This window comes from Salmo salar, chromosome 01 (genome assembly GCF_965601325.2).
Source record: "Salmo salar chromosome 01, fSalSal1, whole genome shotgun sequence".
Taxonomy (NCBI): Eukaryota; Metazoa; Chordata; class Actinopteri; order Salmoniformes; family Salmonidae; genus Salmo; species Salmo salar.
The window spans coordinates 59,365,630-59,385,864 of NC_138291.1; the positions used below are offsets into that span (position 1 = coordinate 59,365,630).

General features: G+C 42.9%; 1 protein-coding gene and 1 non-coding gene across 3 annotated transcripts in view; both read right to left on the reverse strand.

Moving 5' to 3' along the window:
- opn4a (opsin 4a (melanopsin)) overlaps nucleotides 1-20,235 on the reverse strand; it is an 85,132-nt gene that overhangs the window by 54,159 nt on the left and 10,738 nt on the right. For both annotated transcript variants that reach the window (NM_001279057.2, XM_014201341.2), the window contains 2 exon segments: nucleotides 8,896-9,029; nucleotides 9,842-9,987. In NM_001279057.2, coding sequence (NP_001265986.1) covers nucleotides 8,896-9,029; nucleotides 9,842-9,987 — 280 coding nt within the window.
- Nucleotides 2,200-2,272, reverse strand: trnaa-ugc (transfer RNA alanine (anticodon UGC)). The gene has a single exon. It is a non-coding gene; the product is annotated as a tRNA-Ala (tRNA).

The window sequence follows — 20,235 nt, forward strand, 5'->3', positions numbered from 1 at the left end:
AAGGTACTCTGGTCAGAGACTAAAATTGAGCTTTTTGGCCATCGAGGAAAATGCTATGTCTGGTGCAAACCCAACACCTCTCATCACCCGAGTCACCATCCCCACAGTGAAGCATGGTGGTGGCAGCATCATGCTGTGGGGATGTTTTTCATTGTCAGGGACTGGGAAACTGGTCAGAAGTGAAGGAATGATGAATGGCGCTAACCTCTTTCAGTCTTCCAGAGATTTGAGACTGGGATGGAGGTTCACCTTTTAATGACAAATACGTATTTTTCCACCACTGTCTGGGTATACCATAAACTGGGAGAAAAGTTAATTAATGCCAATACTTTTCTATTATGGAAGAGAAAGGACATTACTATTGCAGACCCATACATCAATAATACTTTTGGCACATTCACACAGTTGAGGGAAGTGTACAAACTCCCTGCATCTAATTTATTCTGATATCTTCAGATAAGAAATTACGTCCACTTAAATACACCAAATTTTGAGGCAGTTACACCTGCCCGCAAACTGTATATTTTCAGGAACCTCGCCCCTGACTCTAAGAGTGTGAGCTCCAGATTTGTAGATCACTTTACAGCATATTACTTTGTATCCACACAACATTTGAAGGAGACCTGGGAGGAACAGTTGGGCTGATTGCCTTCGAGATATTAACTTCACAGACTACACTATTCCTGTACGAAATTACACTAGTTTTACCCCTCGGCCTCGCCGATATGCCCTTAGTGCAAGTCTGCCGAGGGTACCCTAGGTCGCCTCTCCTGGTCATGCCCCAAACTGCACAGACACTGGCAGGATATTTTGAAGTGTTACTCAGAAGTATACAGCGGTAACCTCATACCAGCCCCGGACGCTGCTGTTTTAGGTAGGTCACATCACCTAACGACTTGAACCTATTGAGAACAGAAGACTGTACAAAATGGCATGGTTATTGCAACAACAACAAAAAATGTAGCCTTTGGAATAAGGAGACTGTGCCTGATTTTAAAACCTGGTTAGCTGAAGTCACCAGATTGACACATAAATTCCATCTCTGGCAAATCTAATACATTCATTAAGATATGGCAGCCAGTGGAGGCTCCTCAGAGAAGGAAGGGGAGAACCATCCTCCTCAAAAATGTAATATTATATTATATATTTACGTCACCAAATAATTGATTAAAACACACTGTTTTGCAATGAAGGTCTACAGTAGCCTCAACAGCACTGTAGGGTAGCACCACGGTGTAGCCGGAGGACAGCTAGCTTCCGTCCTCCTCTTGGTACATTGACTTCAATGCAAAACCTAGGAGGCTTTTGGTTCTCACCCCCTTCCATAGACTTACACAGTAACTATGACAACTTCCTCAAACCTATCAGATCTCTTGCAGCATGAACTGACATGTTGTCCACCAAATCAAAGGATCAGAGAATGAATCTAGTACTGAAAGCATAAGCTACAGCTAACTAGCACTGTAGTGCATAAAATGTGGTGAGTAGTTGACTCAAAGAGAGAGAAAGACAATAGTTGAACAATTCATTTATTCAAAAATGAAGGAGAAGTAAGAGAGAGAGAGCGAGAGAGACAGCGATTTCATTTTTTTTCACTTTCAGTTTCACTTACTTAGCTAGCAAATGCAGCTGGCTAGTTTAGTTACTCAAACACCCGGCTCAAATAGAGGGACACTATGTTAGCTAGCTGGCTATAACTATCCAACACAACACTGGAACTCTTCAAAGTCAAGGTAAGCTTTTGGTTTTATTAATTTATTGCCACCGGGGCCCGCCAGTGTAACTGCTTACTGACTATACACTAACTTTACTTGTAGCGGGTGTACTAACACATTAGTTCTATTAGCTATGTTGACTAAGATGTTACTTTAGCTAATATGGGGACAACGATGTAGGCTGTGTGTAGCGGTTATGACATGGTTTGGCTTGGAAAGGTTTTTCGCCTGGTCACATACAGCTGATGTGTTGTTGATTGAAGTCCACAACGAAGAGAAAAGGTGAGAGGAGTAGAGTTCATAGAGGATAGAAGGAATACAACGTGGCTGCTATGAAAGTGAACTGTGTTTATGTGGGATCAGGGGTGTATTCATTCATTACATTTTTACATTTTAGTCATTTAGCAAACACTCTTATCCAGAGCAACTTACAGTAGTGAATGCATACATTTCATACAATTTCATACATCTTTTTTTCTGTGCTTTCCCCCCGTGGGAATCGAACCCACAACCCTGGCGTTGCAAACACCATGCTCTACCAACTGAGCTACAGGGAAGGCTATGCTCTACCAACTGAGCTACAGGGAAGGCTCATTCCGCCGATTCTGTTGAAAAACGTTTCTTAAACGGAAGCAAACAAAACGGGGATAAAAATACTTGAATTTATCCAATAGAAACTCTCGTTTGCAACTGTTGGACTAATGATTACACCCTAGATAAGCTAGATGCTGGCAAGACTGTGCAAGGCGGTATGGAATGTGTCACTGTCTGTCCATGTGTCACTGTCTGTCATCTCAAATTTCTCTCGACCTGTGTGCACCTACGTTGTAAACGTTCATTCATAGGCTTGGTTGTAGCAACTTCATGATGGGTATAGGGACAATATGAGGATCATGTAGCAGCCTAAACTTGCCGATGTTACATTAAACTGGGTGAATGGAATATGAATTACAGTCGTCCAACATGCTGTAATAGTAATAAGGCCATGCTCATGAAAAAAAAATTGCCCTCCCTCCCTCATCATTAAAAAAATAATAATAATATTTCACCTTTATTTAATCAGATAGGCTAGTTGAGAACAAGTTCTCATTTACAACTGCGACCTGGCCAAGATAAAGCAAGGCAGTGCGACAAAAACAACAACACAGAGTTGCACATGAACAAACGTACAGTCAATAACACAATAGAAAAATCTATGAACAGTGTGTGCAAATGTAGAAGAATAGGGAGGTAGGCAATAAATTGGCTATAGAGGCGAAATAATTACAATTTAGCATTAACACTGGAGTGATAGATGTGCAGATGATGATGAGCAAGTAGAGATACTGGGGTTTTAGAAGAGCAAGAGGGTAAGTAATAATATGGGGATGAGGTAGTTGGGTGTGCTATTTATAGATTGGCTGTGTACAGGTACGGTGATCGGTAAGCTGCTCTGACAGCTGATGCAGAGGGAAGTTACAGAGGGAGATATAAGACTCCAGCTTCAGTGATTTTTGCAATTCGTTCCAGTCATTGGTAGCAGAGAACTGTAAGGAAAGGCGGCCAAAGGAAGTGTTGGCTTTGGGGATGACCAGTGAAATATACCTGCTGAAGAGCGTGCTACGGGTGGGTGTTGCTATGGTGACCAGTGAGCTGAGGGTGGTATATGGGGCTATATGGGGCTCAGTGAGCTGAGGGTGGTATATGTGGGTGGCATATGGGGCTTTGGTGACAAAACGGATGGCACTGTGATAGACTACATCCAGTTTGCTGAGTAGAGTGTTGGGGGCTATTTTGTAAATGACATCGCTGAAGTCAAGGATTGGTAGGATAGTCAGTTTTATGAGGGTATGTTTGGCAGCACGAGGGAAGGAGGCTTTGTTGCGAAATAGGAAGCCGATTCTAGATTTAATTTTGGATTGGAGATGCATAATGTGAGTCTGGAAGGAGAGTTTACAGTCTAACCAGACACCTAGGTGTTTGTAGTTGTCCACATATTCTAGGTCAGAACCATCCAGAGTAGTGATGCTAGTCGGGCGGGAGGGTGCGGGCAGCAATCGGTTGAAGAGAATGCACTTAGTTTTACTAGCATTTAAAAGCAGTTGGAGGCCACGGAAGGAGTGTTGTATGGCGTTGAAGCTCGTTTGGAGGTTTGTTAGCACAGTGTCCAAAGAAGGGCCAGATGTATACAGAATGGTGTCGTTTGCGTAGAGGTGGATCAGAGAATCACCAACAGCAAGAGTGACATCATTGATGTATACAGAGAAAAGAGTCGGCCCAAAAATTGAACCCTGTGGCACCCCCATAGAGACTGCCAGAGGTCCAGACAACAGGCCCTCCAATTTGACACACTGAACTCTATCTGAGAAGTAGTTGGTGAGCAAGGTGAGGCAGTCATTTCAGAAGCCAAGGCTATTGAGTCTGCCGATAAGAATGCGATGATTGACAGAGTCGAAAGCCTTGGTCAGGTCGATGAAGACAGCTGGGGGGGGGGGCTTGGGCAAGTTTCTGCAGGGGGTGCTGAGATGTTGGCCGGGGTAGGGGTATCCAGGTGGAAAGCATGGCCAGTCGTAGAAAAATGCTTATTGAAATGATCGATTATCGTAGATTTATCAGTGGTGACAGTGTTTCCTATCCGCAGTGCGGTGGGCAGCTGGGATGAGGTGCTCTTATTCTCCATGGACTTTACAGTGTCCCAAAACTTTTTGGAATTAGTGCTACAGGAAGCAAATTTCATGCTCTGGACACTACGCTGACAGACACAGCAAACCTTCTTGCCACAGCTCGCATTGATGTGCCATCCTGGATGAGCTGCACTACCTGAGCCACTTGTGTGGGTTGTAGACTCCGTCTCATGCTACCACTAGAGTGAAAGCACCGCCAGCATTCAAAAGTGACCAAAACATCAGCCAGGAAGCATAGGAACTGAGAAGTGGTCTGTGGTCCCCACCTGCAGAACCACTCCTTTATTGGGGGTGTCTTGCTAATTGCCTATAATTTCCACCTGTTGTCTATTCCATTTGCACAACAGCATGTGAAATGTATTGTCAATCAGTGTTGCTTCCTAAGTGGACAGTTTGATTTCACAGAAGTGTGATTGACTTGGACTTACATTGTGTTGTTTAAGTGTTCCCTTTATTTTTTTGAGCAGTGTATATAAAAAATAAACTCAGACATTTCTCTCAAAACATAGAGATGTCTGTTGGCACGGGACTAATGTTATCAGAGGACCTTGGAGTTTAGGGAGCAGTCGAAATGTACATAATTGTTACCAGGAGGAAAATTGGGGAGGGTCATGCTTTTTCAATTTCAGTCAGGGGGAGAGTTTAATATTTTTTTTGTTTAGTCCAGGGGAGGGTCATGTAATTTGTAATTGATTAATACACCTAATGCAATGGTACAATTAAGCACTGGAGGTGGTGCTATAGGTTTAATAAAATGTAACGAAAAACAAGCAATATTTAGTTTTTTTCAACAACAATAAATACATGTAAAATGTAATGATATCATAAAATCGCCAGCACACAACACAAAAAGACACAACAACACATTGCTGTTGAACCAGCCTTCATTATAGTAGGCCTAGGGTAAGGGTAGCCTATGGAGAGATTTGGGTTTTAAAGATGGGAAATGATGGGAAACAAGTAATTGTTACAGGAAAATAACTTCTAAATATGAGGTTTACCGGTATTCACAGAGGTTCTCATCTCTCGTTTCATGATGGGCATGGACACATGTAGCCTACATCATGGAGGGGGTTTTACACACCTCCAAAGCATGGCTAAAATAATGAAAGCCTGCCTACAATACATAGATAAAAAGGGAATGTCAGCTCACTGTTTTGCTCCTAAGTTTGAGATTTTAATAAAGCTTTGGTGATTAAGATTTAGTTCCAAGCAGTCTCACGAGCCAAACCCTTTATCAACGGTTTTGACTCCCATCTGAGCGCAAGCAAGCTGATATAAGACAGGTAAATTACCCATCCTTCCGCAACAGTTTGAAAATAGCAGAGCGCTGGCTTTAACAGGTTGAAATTGCAAACGAACGGGTGTTTGACACTAGTGCCACCTTAAGGTCAGCCAGAAATAGAGCCGTGATGTCATCTTGCTCAGTGTTTGAGAATTAGTTGCTTATTATATGCTGCCCCTTATCCCTGATTCTTTACTGGGTGTGCAATATCAAGTGTGCCTAGTGTGGTCCCAATCAAATGATCAATAGCCTATACTCTTAGCTATAGGCCTAGGCTATACGAAGAGCATGATCAGAGAAGCACAGTGCAAAGTTGTATTTCTAAGAAAATGCACTTCCTTTCAAGCAGTTTTTGCGCTGCTGGGATGGTGTGTATAAAACTAGGCTACACGCCATTACATACTGCAATGGAAACGCTATGCCAATCATGAGCCCTGGCCAAAAAATGCAATATCTGTGTGCGCTGACTAGGCCTACTTATGTCCTGTTCAGTTTGAGAGGGATAGCGCAAAGATGAGAAGGAGGACTGGAGCTAAGCTTGCTACTGTTATAATTGATTTGAATAAAAACAATATGTTTCATTGCCCATAATGCTATTTATCAGAAATATTGACCTCGCAATAAGCCATATTCAAGTAATTTTCATAATTTACATTACTTTTAAGCGGCAGCAGCGGAGATGGACAGCGCATGGGTGCTGAAAGTAGGCTACTTCTAGAAGTACTAATTCATATAAACAGTCTTCGGGCCTCCCGAGTGGCACAGCGGTCTAAGGCACTTCATCGCATTGCTTGAGGTGTCACTACAGACCCGGGTTCGATCCCAGGCTGTATTGCAGCCAGCCGCGACAGGGAGACCCATTAGGCGGCGCACAATTGGCTCAGTGTTGTCCAGGTTAGGGAAAAGTTTGGCCAACCAGGATGTCCTTGTCCCAATGTGCTCTAGCGACTCCTTGTGGCAGGCTGGGCACATGCACTCTGACTTCGGTGGCCAGTTGCACAATGTTTCCTCTGACACGTTGGTGCAGCTGGCTTCCAGGTTAAGTGAGCAGTGTGTCATGAAGCTTGGCAGGGTTGTTTTTTGGAGGATGCTTGACTCGTGACCGTCGCCTCTCCCGAGTTCGTACGGGAGTTGCAGTGATGGGACAAGACTAACTACCAATTGGGGAGAAAAAGGGTAGGATTTTTTTCCCCCTTCATTTTAATTTGACTTTAGGCTTCTAACAACAAGATGGCTTTGTGTTGGAGCTTATTTCTTCTGATTCAAGAAATAAGAGGTAGGTGTATCTGTTTGACAGACACAATTCTTGTCTACTATCCATAGATTTTATCAGCCAATTCCTTCAGTCACCATGCACTCCTTAAATATCTATGTTAGTGAGTGAAGGGCTTGGTGTGTTAAGTTAAAACTAGGGCTAGAAACAAGCTGTAGAATTCTGGGCAAAGACGACTCCGATGCATATGGGATATCGTTGGTTTGTCTATGGAATTCAGAGACTGCGCTACAACCTTCTATAGACGAGAAAAACCAAAAATGTACTTCGCTTGGAAAGTAATGTGTGATTCTGTCGCTATCAATTGACGTTCAACATTTCAACCATCTATTGAACAACATACTAACTCTAAATCAGTCAGGAGGAATCAAAGTAGCCTAGGAAGGCCCGAAAATGTGTTATTTAGGCTATATTATTATCATTTCCCGGCTATAGCCTGCCATTTAAGAAATCAATTGTGAAGCATTTGTGTCACGCTACAGGCTGGCAGGAGCACTCAGCATTTCAACAACACATCAATAACAGCACTTCAACAACATGCCTATACATTCTGCATTAAGGGTGTCTAAAATTCAATTTAAAAAAATTATTACTTAGAATTAAATAATAATTCAACCAAAAAATGCCTTATTACGCTATACAGTCATTCTACAGTGCCTTTAAATTCACTTTTAGAAACAAGTTTGGCCAGTCTTTGGTTTGCGGATCATGCGGTGAGCTATGCATGCCTAGTTTGTTCATTTAGCCTAGCAGATGCTCTTATAAGTTAGATGACAGTTCCGAATGAACAAATATAGGCCTACCTGATGATATGCAGCTGCTGTATTAAGAAACGAATGTCTTTTTCTCAAATTAAATGATTATCAGATACTTCAGTTGTAACTGGTTCAGTTGCACAACATTTTTACAGTTGATAGACTGAACCAAACTTAGACTATCCTTTTTTTAACAATAGCCTGCATAGAAATCAAAACCTCTCTGGTGCTGCAGCATGCGCTCATTCGTTGTCATGCTCTGTTATCATATTAAAATATTCTGCTCGTCTCCAGTCATGTAAAATAACGTAGAATTGCATTTAGAAAAGGCAATTTATTCTCAGACCACAAATAAGATGACAGATTCAATTCATGCAGTGCTTTCAATATAATGGAGATCTTTACACCCTTACCCTTGTCGCGGTGGAATGTGAATCCACAACCTTCTGGCTACTTTGCCATGTAGGCTAATGCTAACAAAACGAAGAACAAAACTGCATATCTAAAGGCTCTGGTCTGTCCTAGGAGTGAGGGTAAAGGGTTTTCTGCTATTTCATTTATATGTTTGAATTATTATTTTGGTTATAAGAGAGGGACACCCTTTTTAAGCACTCAGGGAGTGTCGGGTAAAATATATATTTTACTGAAGGGAGGGCCATCCATTTTCATTTCAGAGAGCTCGGTTTTTCTCCAGGTATCCCTCATTATAAATAATGTACAGTCCCTTAGTTGAAAAACAGTAGTTGGAATTATTACTCTCCTGCGATGCAAAAATGACCGACATGGCAGATTCGGACTGGATTTAAATGACAGATGTTGTGATTTGTGCTTGTGCACATAATTACATAAAACCTATCTCCCACAGTAAAATGAAACCCCACGAGTAGGGTTTTAGTTTTCATCCAAAGCCGTCTTTGATTGAAATGGATGCAGATAAAAAGCCTCAAGGTCTGCCTTATTTGTCTGTATCTCTAGGCAACAACTCATTAACTAGGCTTCCATTCACCTTTAAAAGATTGGAAGCCTAGTTATCAAATATTTGCAGAAAAAGACAATTCCTTCATTCCACCTCCTTCCAGAAAGAAGCTAGGTTTCCATCTATGTTCTGTCTTTCAAGTAATGTATAGATTTTGTCCGTTTTTCTCAGAAAAGTCTGATTGGAAAATAATTGACCTCAGATGAGTTAGTAGGCGGTGTGGAGTACCTTTCTCTCCGAAGATCCATCTCTTATGCATGGAGGTGGTGAAGAAGATGGGTGCCTGTGTGAGGCACATCAGGAGGTCAGTGATGGCCAGATTAATGATGAACATGTTGGCCGGAGTCCTCAGTGACCTGCTCCTGTAGAACACAGCACATACAGCACAGGGAAAGGCAGGATACAGTATTCTGATTCAATTTGACACACACACACACACACACACACACACACACACACACACACACACACACACACACACACACACACACACACACACACACACACACACACACACACACACACACACACCCCAGCATAATGCTGTAACATTCCCACAAATGGTAGGTCAGTGTAATCAAAGTGTTATTGTACTGAAATTACATAGTTCCTCTCTGTCTGGTGAATAAGTTATTATTGACAACTATTTATCTATGGAAAGAGCTTATGCCATCAATTTGTCCAACACGTACCACTTACAGTATGTCTGCGCGCGTGTGTGTGTGTTTGTGTGTGTGTGTGCATCTGTGCGTGTCTATATACACAATGAGTTATCATAGTGGGAGAGAAATGGCATCTCCACACAAAGCATTGAAAGCAAAGCGCGTTACACACACCCCAGAACAAAGTAATGTCAAGCCAAGTAGTGTGTTTGGGATGAAGGAAAGACAACTATGAATGTGAAAACATTTGCAATTGCAGCTTGTGGGACAGATTCTTTTATTTTACACAATGCGGATCAACTGAGACACACTAATGAACAACTGAGACTACAGAGCCACATATGACAGATGGAGGGATAGTGAGAAAGTGAGACGACAAACCTCAGCATTAACTACACATTCTCTTGCTGCAAGAAACTGCCACAGAATTCTAATTGATCAAATTATAGGTGTGTGTGTGTGTGAGAGAGAGATGTATAGTTACGGTACAATGGGAAGCTCCTGTCCCTTACCTGCTGAAGGCATAGATAACCAGGAAGTTGCCCACCATGCCGGTGATGCCGATAGCCAGAATGACTACCCCTATGGTGTAATGGACATGGTCAGGTACATCCACAGTGGGGAAGGGGTGGCGAGAGGCTTCCTGCACCATGGCCACCTACAGGTTAAACAAAATAATGGTATTTAAACAGGAGCCTGGTGGCATAACAAAACTGTGAGAAATTAACCATATCCACTTATTAATAATGTAGGAAGAGGCATAGAATAACCCAAAAATGTTGGTAGGTTGTAAGTAAGTCTATTTGTTAGCAATGTTTTCAAATTACTGTACTGAAATATACACTACCGGTCAAAAGTTTTAGAACACCTACTCATTCAAGGGTTTTTCTTTATTTGTACTATTTTCAACATTGTAGAATAATAGTGAATACATCAAAACTATGAAATAACACATATGGAATCATGTAATAACCAAAAAAGTGTTAAACAAATCAAAATATATTTTATATTTGAGATTCTTCAAATAGCCACCCTTTGCCTTGATGACAGCTTTGCACACTCAAACCATCTCAATTTGGTTGAGGTCGGGGAATTGTGGAGGGCAGGTCATCTGATGAAGCACTCCATCACTCTCCTTCTTGGTAAAATAGCTCTTACACAGCCTGGAGGTGTGTTGGGTCATTGTCCTGTTGAAAAACAAATGATAGTCCCACTAAGCCCAAACCAGATGGGATGGCGTATTGCTGCAGAATGCTGTGGTAGCCATGCTGGTTAAGAGTGCCTTGAATTCTAAATAAATCACTGACAGTGTCACCAGCAAAGCACCCCCACCCCATCACACCTCCTCCTCCATGCTTTTCGTTGGGAAATACACATGCAGAGATTCTCCATTCACACACACAGCAAAAATCTCCAGTTTCTACTCCAGACCAATGGACAAATTTCCACCGGTCTAATGTCCAATGCTCGTGTTTCTTGGTCCAAGCAAGTCTCTTCTTATTGTGGTCCTTTAGAAGTGGTTTCGTGCAGCAATTCGACCACGAAGGCCTGATTCACACAGTCTCCTCTGAACAATTGATGTTGAGATGTGTCTGTTACTTGAACTCTGCGAAGCATTTACTTGGGCTGCAATTTGAGGCTGGTAACGAATGAACTTATCCTCTGCAGCAGAGGTAACTCTGGGTCTTCCATTTCTGTGGTGGTCCTTATGAGAGCCTGTTTCATCATAGCGCTTGATGGTTTTGGCGACTGCACTAGAAACTTTCAAAATTCTTAGAAATGTTCAATATTGACTGACCTTGAAGTCTTAAAGTAATGATCCTGTTGTTTCTCTGCTTATTTGAGCTGTTCTTGCCATAATATGGACTTTGTCTTTTACCAAATAGGGCTATCATCTGTATACATCATCTACCTTGTCACAACACAAATATCAGGAATCAAGGTAAGACCCAGATGCAGTCTGTCAAAGTAACAATGTTTATTGTAGCAACAGCAGCAGGCAAAGACAAGTCAAGGCAGGCAGGGGTTGATAATCCAGGGTAAGGCAAAGGTACCGGACAGCAGGCGGACTCAGGGTCAGGCAGAGTTCAGTAATCCAGAGGTGGAGCAAAGGTACAGGACGGCAGGCAGGCTCAGGGACAGGCAGAGGGGACAGACAGAGAGGTCAGGCGGGCTGGTACAGGGTCCGGACAGTAAAGGTCAAAAACCAGGAGGAAGAGAAAAGAGAGGCTGGGAAAAGCTAGGCGCTGACAGGAAAACCTCTGGTAAGCTTGAACAAACAAGACGAACTGGCAACAAACAGACAGAGCACATGTACAAATACACAGGGGACAATTGGGAAGATGGGTGACACCTGGAAGAGGGTGGAGACAAGCACAAGGACAGGTGAAACAGATCAGGGCGTGACAACAAATGATTGGCTCAAACGCATTAAGAAGGTAAGAAATTCCACAAGTGTACTTTTAAGAAGGCCCACCTGTTAATTGAAATGCATTCCAGGTGACTACCTCAGGAAGCTGGATGAGAGAATGCCAAGAGTGTGCAAAGCTGTCATCAAGGCAAAGGGTGGCTAGTTTGAAGAATCTCAAATATAAAATATATTTTTATTCGTTTAACACTTTTTTGGTTACTACATGATTCCATATGTATTATTTCATAGTTTTAATGTCTTCACTATTATTCTACAATGTAGAAAATAGTAAAAATAAAGAAAACCCCTTGAATGAGTAGGTGTGACCAAACTTTTGGCTTGTGCTGTTTGTTAGCAAAAACCTCCAGAGAACTTACTTAGCATGTTTTGGCGTTAGAGTTAGGCGAACATTCCCTTAATATCAAACAGAACTTACCCAGAATGTAGTCACCATGTTCTCTGAATTTCCAATATTAATGTTCTAGACACATTTCATGGGACGTTGCAACAACATTCATGTCCAATTTTCTGAAGGGTTAGGGGAATATTCCATCAACATCACAACAAACATACACAGAACATGGTTGCCATGTTCTCAGAATATAAGATATGTTCTGGACACGTTTCATGGGAACATTACAAGAGCATTCACGTGTCAAGTTTTCTGAGGTTAAGGGACAGATTGCAATTTACTGGGATAGGGGAGGGTTGACAAACTTTTTTTTGCTTTGAGGAGGGTTGTGTGGTTTTTTATTGGGCACAGTGGAGAGTAGTGCATTTTCTTCCTTGGTTTACATTCATGGTTTACTATATAATTTCTTCCATCCTCGCCAAATGTACTCATCTGCTTGCATGCTCCTCCCCTATATCAAGGTGTTTTGGTACTTTTCCTTGTGCTAACTTTTACTATACCACAGGTCAGTATAGTCTACCAGTCTAACGGTCCATCCTGCCCTCTGTCCACCATCCATAGTGACAATAGTGCAAGGTGGATCGTTTGTGCAGATCTGCAATAGGCTAATTAACAACATACCACACATAAAAGCATTCCATTTTTTGTTGTTGCAATTTCCAATATGAATCCACAAGTACAAATAGGAATAGCTGATAGGTAGCGGAGAGGCCATGTGCGCATGAAATAACAGTAAAGACATGACACACAGCTCAAAAAAGCTCCCCTATTGATCTTGTTTAGGGACAATACAATTACCCTACCTGGACTAGCCTACAACACCACAATGCAATGAATAATTGAATTATTGGTTTCAAGCGAGTTCAAAATTCTACTTTAGCCTGTAGTGAAAATGTAATCTGAATAATGGCGCAAAACCCCTCTGATTTGAATATTTCATTCGATTTGGATCAGTTGTTGATCTACAGTACTCTCGACAGCTTCAATATAGCCTAAATATTTATCATTTAACTTTTAAAATGTATTATCTTTTATATGTGGCAGAAACACAACCAGTCACAATGTTTTAATCGGTTTAGGCTACTTCAAAAGTCTCCTGTAGGCCTGCACATGTTCATCCAAAATATAATTCCAGTGTCCTCAAAATGGCCTGACATTAACAATGTTTCCATCCAACCTTTTTATGCAAATAAAGTAGCCTACATGTCAGATTAAAAAATGTCAAGACATCATGAGAAAGCATGCAGTTTATTAGGCTACAGATTAAATAAATTATGATGAACTTCACAGGGTGGTGAAAGTGTACAGTAATAAGGTTGATGATCCTTTCAATAAATATCAAGGGTCTTATTCTGGTCACATGATGATTGATGCTTGGCTGCTATTTGACCCAAAAAATGACCTTGCACTTTTGTCCATAATAATCTCATCATGTGGTAGGCTGTACCTGCAAGCTGTTGGCTAAAGCGCATGTACCAATACCAGAGTTGGCACATTTGCTACATTATATCTTTTTTTGTGTGACCAAACCATCAGTAGGCTTAGAGTTGAAAATGCAATGGAAACCCATTTAACTTGGAACGATGGAAACCCATTTTTTATTCGGTACTTGGGAATTTAACCTCAAAAGTAATGTTTATGTGCACAACTCCCTTAGCCAGGAGGCCTAATTGCCAGATTTTGGTAAAAAAAGAAAAGAAAAGCCTGATAAGTAGTGGGACAAATTGTCCAGAAGAGGCTGTCTACACCCCGAATTTGCGCTTCAGCACCATTCTCTCATGCCTTGTGCGCAAGTGCGCCTTCTGCTGAGGAGAGAGAGAGTGAGATAGAGACCTTGGCCTAGGGTACTGTTGATTGTGAAGATGGAGGCCTTTTTCATTGCAGTTAAACAAAAGTTATAGGGAAGAAAGTATGCCTATTGTGAAAAGCCTACAAGGGAAATGTAATACAAGTTTTAATATTGTAGTGGACTAAAATGCCAAATGCTGTCACATCCTGACCAGCAGAGGGAGCAATTGGATTAGTTTTGGTCAGGATGTGGCAGGGTTTTTGTGTGTGTGTGTGTGAATGGTTGTTGGTGATTAGGACTCCCAATTGAAGGCAGGTGTGTTGAGTTGCCTTTGATTGGGAGTCCTATATAGGAGTGTGTGTTTTTCTTTGGGGTTGTGGGTAATTGTTTCTTGTTTAGTGTGGTTGCACCTGACAGGACTGTTGGCTGTCAGTTTCCTTGTTTTTGTTCTTGTATAGTGTTCGTTCTAATTAAATTGAAGGATGAATACCATCTCTGCTGCATTTTGGTCCATTTCTGAAGACAGCTGTGACAAATGCAGGCTACTGTGCAAATCCCTATTCAGGTAGGATGCAATTTTGAAACGTATATTTACTTATAATTTATTTGATCATTATTATTATTATTATTGCATATCATTGTTATTATGCAAGCCTATTTTTTAATTGAAACCAATTCCAATATGATATAAAAACCAATATGCAAAGCCTGTTTTGTTTGATTCTGTTGAGACATTTTCATTAGCAAAATTAAATTACATTTGATTTGTCTTTTTAATTGTGTGCTCTGTATTTAGTTTAAAATAGGTTATAAGTAGGTCTGTTGTAAAATTTGCCTATTTCTGTCATTTGTTGGGTATGGTAGGCACTTACCTTTGTTAGTAATTGCAGCAATATAGCCTGTTCAAAACTTTTGTGAAATGTTAAACCAGTTCGCAAGTGTATTGTTTCATTCTGTTGAACAATTTTCTTTGGTCAAATTAAGTTCCAACTGTAGGCCAATATGATAGCCTGCTCATATTTTCTCTTTAAACAATGGCTTGACTTACTTTTGATATGACCCTAATAAAGTTTAGAAACTTTTGTGAAGGTTTGGTGTTGTGTGGCTATTATAAAGCTTTAGCTACTGCAAGCCTATGATGTGAAGACAGTGCACTCCAATCGTTGAACTTGAGGTGAGGAAGAAAGTTTCAGGCCTACCAGAGTTACTCTTATAGTCTAATAATATAATGCTTAACTTTATACTAAATATTCTGATCGAAAATTAACAAATTAGCCTCCTGTATGTCTAAATGCCACCGGCAAATCTGTATATGGGGTGGCAGGTAGCCTAGTGGTTAGAGTGTTTGCACTAGTAACCGGAAAGTTGCACGTTCAAATCCCTGAGCTGACAAGGTAAACATCTGTCGTTCTACCCCTGAACAAGGCAGTTAACCCACTGTTCTTAGGCTGTCATTGAAAATAAGAATTTGTTCTTAACTGACTTGCCTAGTTAAATAAAGATTTTTAAAAAATCTCTCTCTGGGGCTAAGCTTCTCTTCTTGAATTTAGGCTATATACTGTATACTATTGTTTTATATTAACATCATACATTGGATACCTAAGCCTATAGGCCTATGGATGCAAAGCCCTGATGCGTTTAGTGCTCAAATCTCTGACAGCTGAATCTTGAGGTGGACAATTATTGCTTTATGAAAGTTGCCTAAAACCACCCCCCAAAAAATAGGCTATAAACGTTGACATACAGTGAGGGAAAAAGTATTTGATCCCCTGCTGATTTGTATGTTTGCCCACTGACAAAGAAATGATCAGTCTATCATTTTAATGGTAGGTTTATTTGAACAGTGAGAGACAGAATAACAACAAAAAAATCCAGAAAAATGCATGTCAAAAATGTTATAAATTGATTTGCATTTTAATGAGGGAAATAAGTATTTGACCCCCTCTGCAAAACATGACTTAGTACTTGGTGGCAAAACCCTTGTTGGCAATCACAGAGGTCAGACGTTTCTTGTAGTTGGCCACCAGGTTTGCACACATCTCAGGAGGGATTTTGTCCCACACCTCTTTGCAGATCTTCTCCAAGTCATTAAGGTTTCGAGGTTGACGTTTGGCAACTCGAACCTTCAGCTCCCTCCACAGATTTTCTATGGGATTAAGGTCTGGAGACTGGCTAGGCCACTCCAGGACCTTAATGTGCTTCTTCTTGAGCCACTCCTTTGTTGACTTGGCCGTGTGTTTTGGGTCATTGTCATGCTGGAATACCCATCCACGACCCATTTTCAATGCCCTGGCTGAGGGAAGGAGGTTCTCACCCAAGATCTGACGGTACATGGCCCCGTCCATCGTCCCTTTGATGCGGTGAAGCTGTCCTGTCCCCTTAGCAGAAAAACACCCCCAAAGCATAATGTTTCCACCTCCATGTTTGATGGTGGGGATGGTGTTCTTGGGGTCATAGGCAGCATTCTTCCTCCTCCAAACACGGCGAGTTGAGTTGTAGTCAAAGAGCTCCATTTTGGTCTCATCTGACCACAACACTTTCACCCAGTTGTCCTCTGAATCATTCAGATGTTCAATGGCAAACTTCAGACGGAATCACGTCCTGACCAGTATAAGGGGTTATTTGTTATTGTAGTTTGGTCAGGACGTGGCAGGGGTGTGTTTGTTTTGTGTTGTTGGGGTTTTTGGGTAGTGTTCTATGTTTTGTAATTCTATGTTCTATTTTCTAGTTATTCTATTTCTATGTTTAGTTTATTGTTTTGACCTTCAATTGGAGGCAGCTGTTCCTCGTTGCCTTTAATTGAAGGTCCTATTTAGTAGGGGTGTTTTTCTATGGGTTTTGTGGGTAGTTATTTCTTGTTTAGCTGTGTGCCTGACAGGACTGTTTTCATCGTTCTTTTTGTTCAGTGTTCATTTATTTAATAAAGAAGAAAATGAGCATTCACATCCCCGCTGCATTTTGGTCTAATCACTACGACGGCCGTGACAGAACTACCCACCAACAACGGACCAAGCAGCGGAGGAAGGAGCAGCACCAGGAGAGGAGCTATCTGGAATCGTGGACATGGGAGGAAATTCTGAACGGGGCTGGACAATGGCACCAGGCTGGGGAATACGTTCGCCCTAAGGAGGAACTGGAGGCAGCCAAGGCGGAGCGGCGCCGTTATGAGGCCTTATACGCGCCGATTGGACAGTGTGAGAGGCAGCCCCCAAAAATTTTTTGGGGGGGGGGCACATGGGGAGTGTGGCTAGGTCAGGCAAGAGCCCTAAGCCAACTCCCCGTGCTTTTTATGGGGAGCAGTGGATCATGAGAGCGCCGGTCTATACGGAGGTGCGCACAATCTCACCCATGCACACGCACAGTCCGGTGCGAGCGATCCCAGCCCCTCGCAAGTGCTGTGCTAGAGTGGGCGTGCAGCCTGGTAGGAATATGCCTGTGCAGCGCATTTGGCCACCGGTGCGTCTCCTGGGCCCAGGCTACCCTGCGCCTTCTCTACGCACGGCAGCCATCAGGCCTCTGCACAGCCCTGTTCACCCTGTGCCAGCACTCCGCCCATGCAGGGCTACTGTGATTACCCAGCCAGGACGGGTGGTGCATGCTGTGCGCTCCAGACCTCCAGTGCTGGTTCATGGCCCGGTGTATCCAGTTCCTGCTCCTCGTATTAGCCTCAAGGTGTGTGTCCCTAGTCTGGCGTCTCCAAAGCCAGCACCACGCACCAGGCCTCCAGTGCGTCAGCCCAGTCCAGTACGTCCTGTTCCCGCTCCTCGCCCTGCCCTGTGGTGCGTGTAAATAGTCTGGCGTCTCCAAAGCCAGCCCCACGCATCAGGCTTTCAGTGCGCAGCCCCCGTCCAGAGCTTCCGACGACAGTACCCCGTCCAGAGCTTCCGACGACAGTACCCCGTCCAGAGCTTCCGACAACAGTACCCCGCCCAGAGCTTCCGGCGACAGTTCCCCGTCCAGAGCTTCCGGCGACAGTTCCCCGTCCAGAGCTTCCGGCGACAGTTCCCCGTCCAGAGCTTCCGGCGACAGTTCCCCGTCCAGTGCTTCCGGCGACGTCCTACAGTCCGGAACCGAGAGAGACGGCCTACAGTCCGGAACCGAGAGAGAAGGCCTACAGTCCGGAACCGAGAGAGAAGGCCTACAGTCCGGAACCGAGAGAGACGGCCTACAGTCCGGAACCGAGAGAGTCGGCCTACAGTCCGGAACCGAGAGAGTCGGCCTACAGTCCGGAGCCGGCGCAGCCAGAGGTGCCCTACAGTCCGGAGCCGGCGCAGCCAGAGTCGCCATTCAGTCCGGAGCTCCCAGAGTCGCCTGCCAGTCCGAGGTCTCCAGCGATGCGCATCAACCCGAGGTCTCCAGCGAAGGGGTTATTTGTTATTGTTGTTTGGTCAGGACGTGGCAGGGGTGTGTTTGTTTTGTGTTGTCGGGGTTTTTGGGTAGTGTTCTATGTTTTGTAATTCTATGTTCTATTTTGTAGTTATTCTATTTCTATGTTTAGTTTATTGTTTTGACCTTCAATTGGAGGCAGCTGTTCCTCGTTGTCTCTAATTGAATGTCCTATTTAGTAGGGGTGTTTTTCTATGGGTTTTGTGGGTAGTTGTAACTTGTTTAGCTGTGTGCCTGACAGGACTGTTTTCGTCGTTCTTTTTGTTCAGTGTTCATTTATTTAAAAAAAAAGAAAATTAGCATTCACATCCCCGCTGCATTTTGTTCTAATCACTACGACGGCCGTGACAGACGGGCATGTATATGTGCTTTCTTGAGCAGGGGGACCTTATGGGCGCTGCAGGATTTCAGTCCGGCGTAGTGTGTTACCAATTGTTTCCTTGGTGACTATGGTCCCAGCTGCCTTGAGATCATGGTGGTGTGTAAACACATTTTTGTGGGGAGAACGTTTCTTTAAGACCATCAGGTGACGTCCTAAAAACATCTTTAGGGATGTCCCTGGAACAAGCTTTGAACTAGACAAAAACCTCAAGGGGACCATGACAGAACGTCCTATGTTTTAAACGTCATTGGACACATGAATGTTCTTGCATGGTTCCCATGAAAAGTTTCTAGGACATTAATATCTTATATTCAGAGAACATGGCAACCACATTCTGGGTAAGTTCTATTTGACATTAAGGGAATGAAAACAGTCCTTGCACATCACTGGAACGTTCCTATAAAAATCTTAGGTAATGAACAAATGAGACTCTTAAGGGAACGTCTCTAAAGTTCAGGAGTGTTTGTTGTTAGCCGGGTAGTGCATGCTGGTTTCCGCTCTTGCCATTTTAATCAGTGGCTAATTTTGACTTGGGCAGTCAGTGACATTAATTCATCAACTAGGCTCCAGGGGAAAACAGAAACTAGCAGGACTGTGACTGTAGACCACTGGAGAGTTATACCCCCCCGATTTAGACCACGACACTGTTTTCATTCTTTTCCTTTTCCCTACAAGACTGAAAAAAGATAAAAGATAATAATAATTATTAAGTGATTATCCAGCCTTAAAGCACTAAGCAGACTAACTCTGCAAATAATCATCTGGAGGCGTTTTCCTCCACTGTGAATAATTACTGTCACATTCACTGGCCATCTGAGTCGCACATTTAAATGAACTTCTCTGAGCTTCAATACGAATGAAGAGCCGTTTGGATTCAAAGACTTGAAGGACAGTTTCCCTATTCACTCTCACAAATTAAAATCAATACGCAAACATCACAGTTTTTTAATCCTTCTCCATCCGGAGTGTCTCCGGAATGAAGAGAGCATTTGGTTGAGTTAGTAGCGCAGGGCATGCAGGGTCAACTTCCTGCTCGACTGCTCTGAAGCCGCCGCGAGAGAACACAAATCAACAGGGATAAATGTCCCCACCAACACAGGCGTGATGGAATAAATAAGACCAGGCGAAATCTCCCTCTGTCATTTCAAGTCTCAGTCACCTCAGACTGAGTGGAATGTACGCATATGTCTGGTGGTCTCACACTACCCCACTCTCACAGAGTCTAACAGGGAGAAGGGGGCGCAGGTAAGAACATTGTGAAATAAAATGATGGGGATGAGGAGGAGGAGGAAAAAGAGGAAGAGGAGGGGGAAGAACAGGAGGAGAAGGGGTAGCAGAGGAAATGGAGGTCAATTATGAGGAGAAAAGGGAGGAGATGGAAGAAGAGGAAGAGGACAATCGTTATGACAAGGAGGAGGAGGACAATTATGAGGACAACGATGATGATAATGGCCCACACAGAAATACACCCGGACAAATAGTCCAAGGCCACTAGCTCTGTAGACAAAGACCTTGAATTCCTTTGAT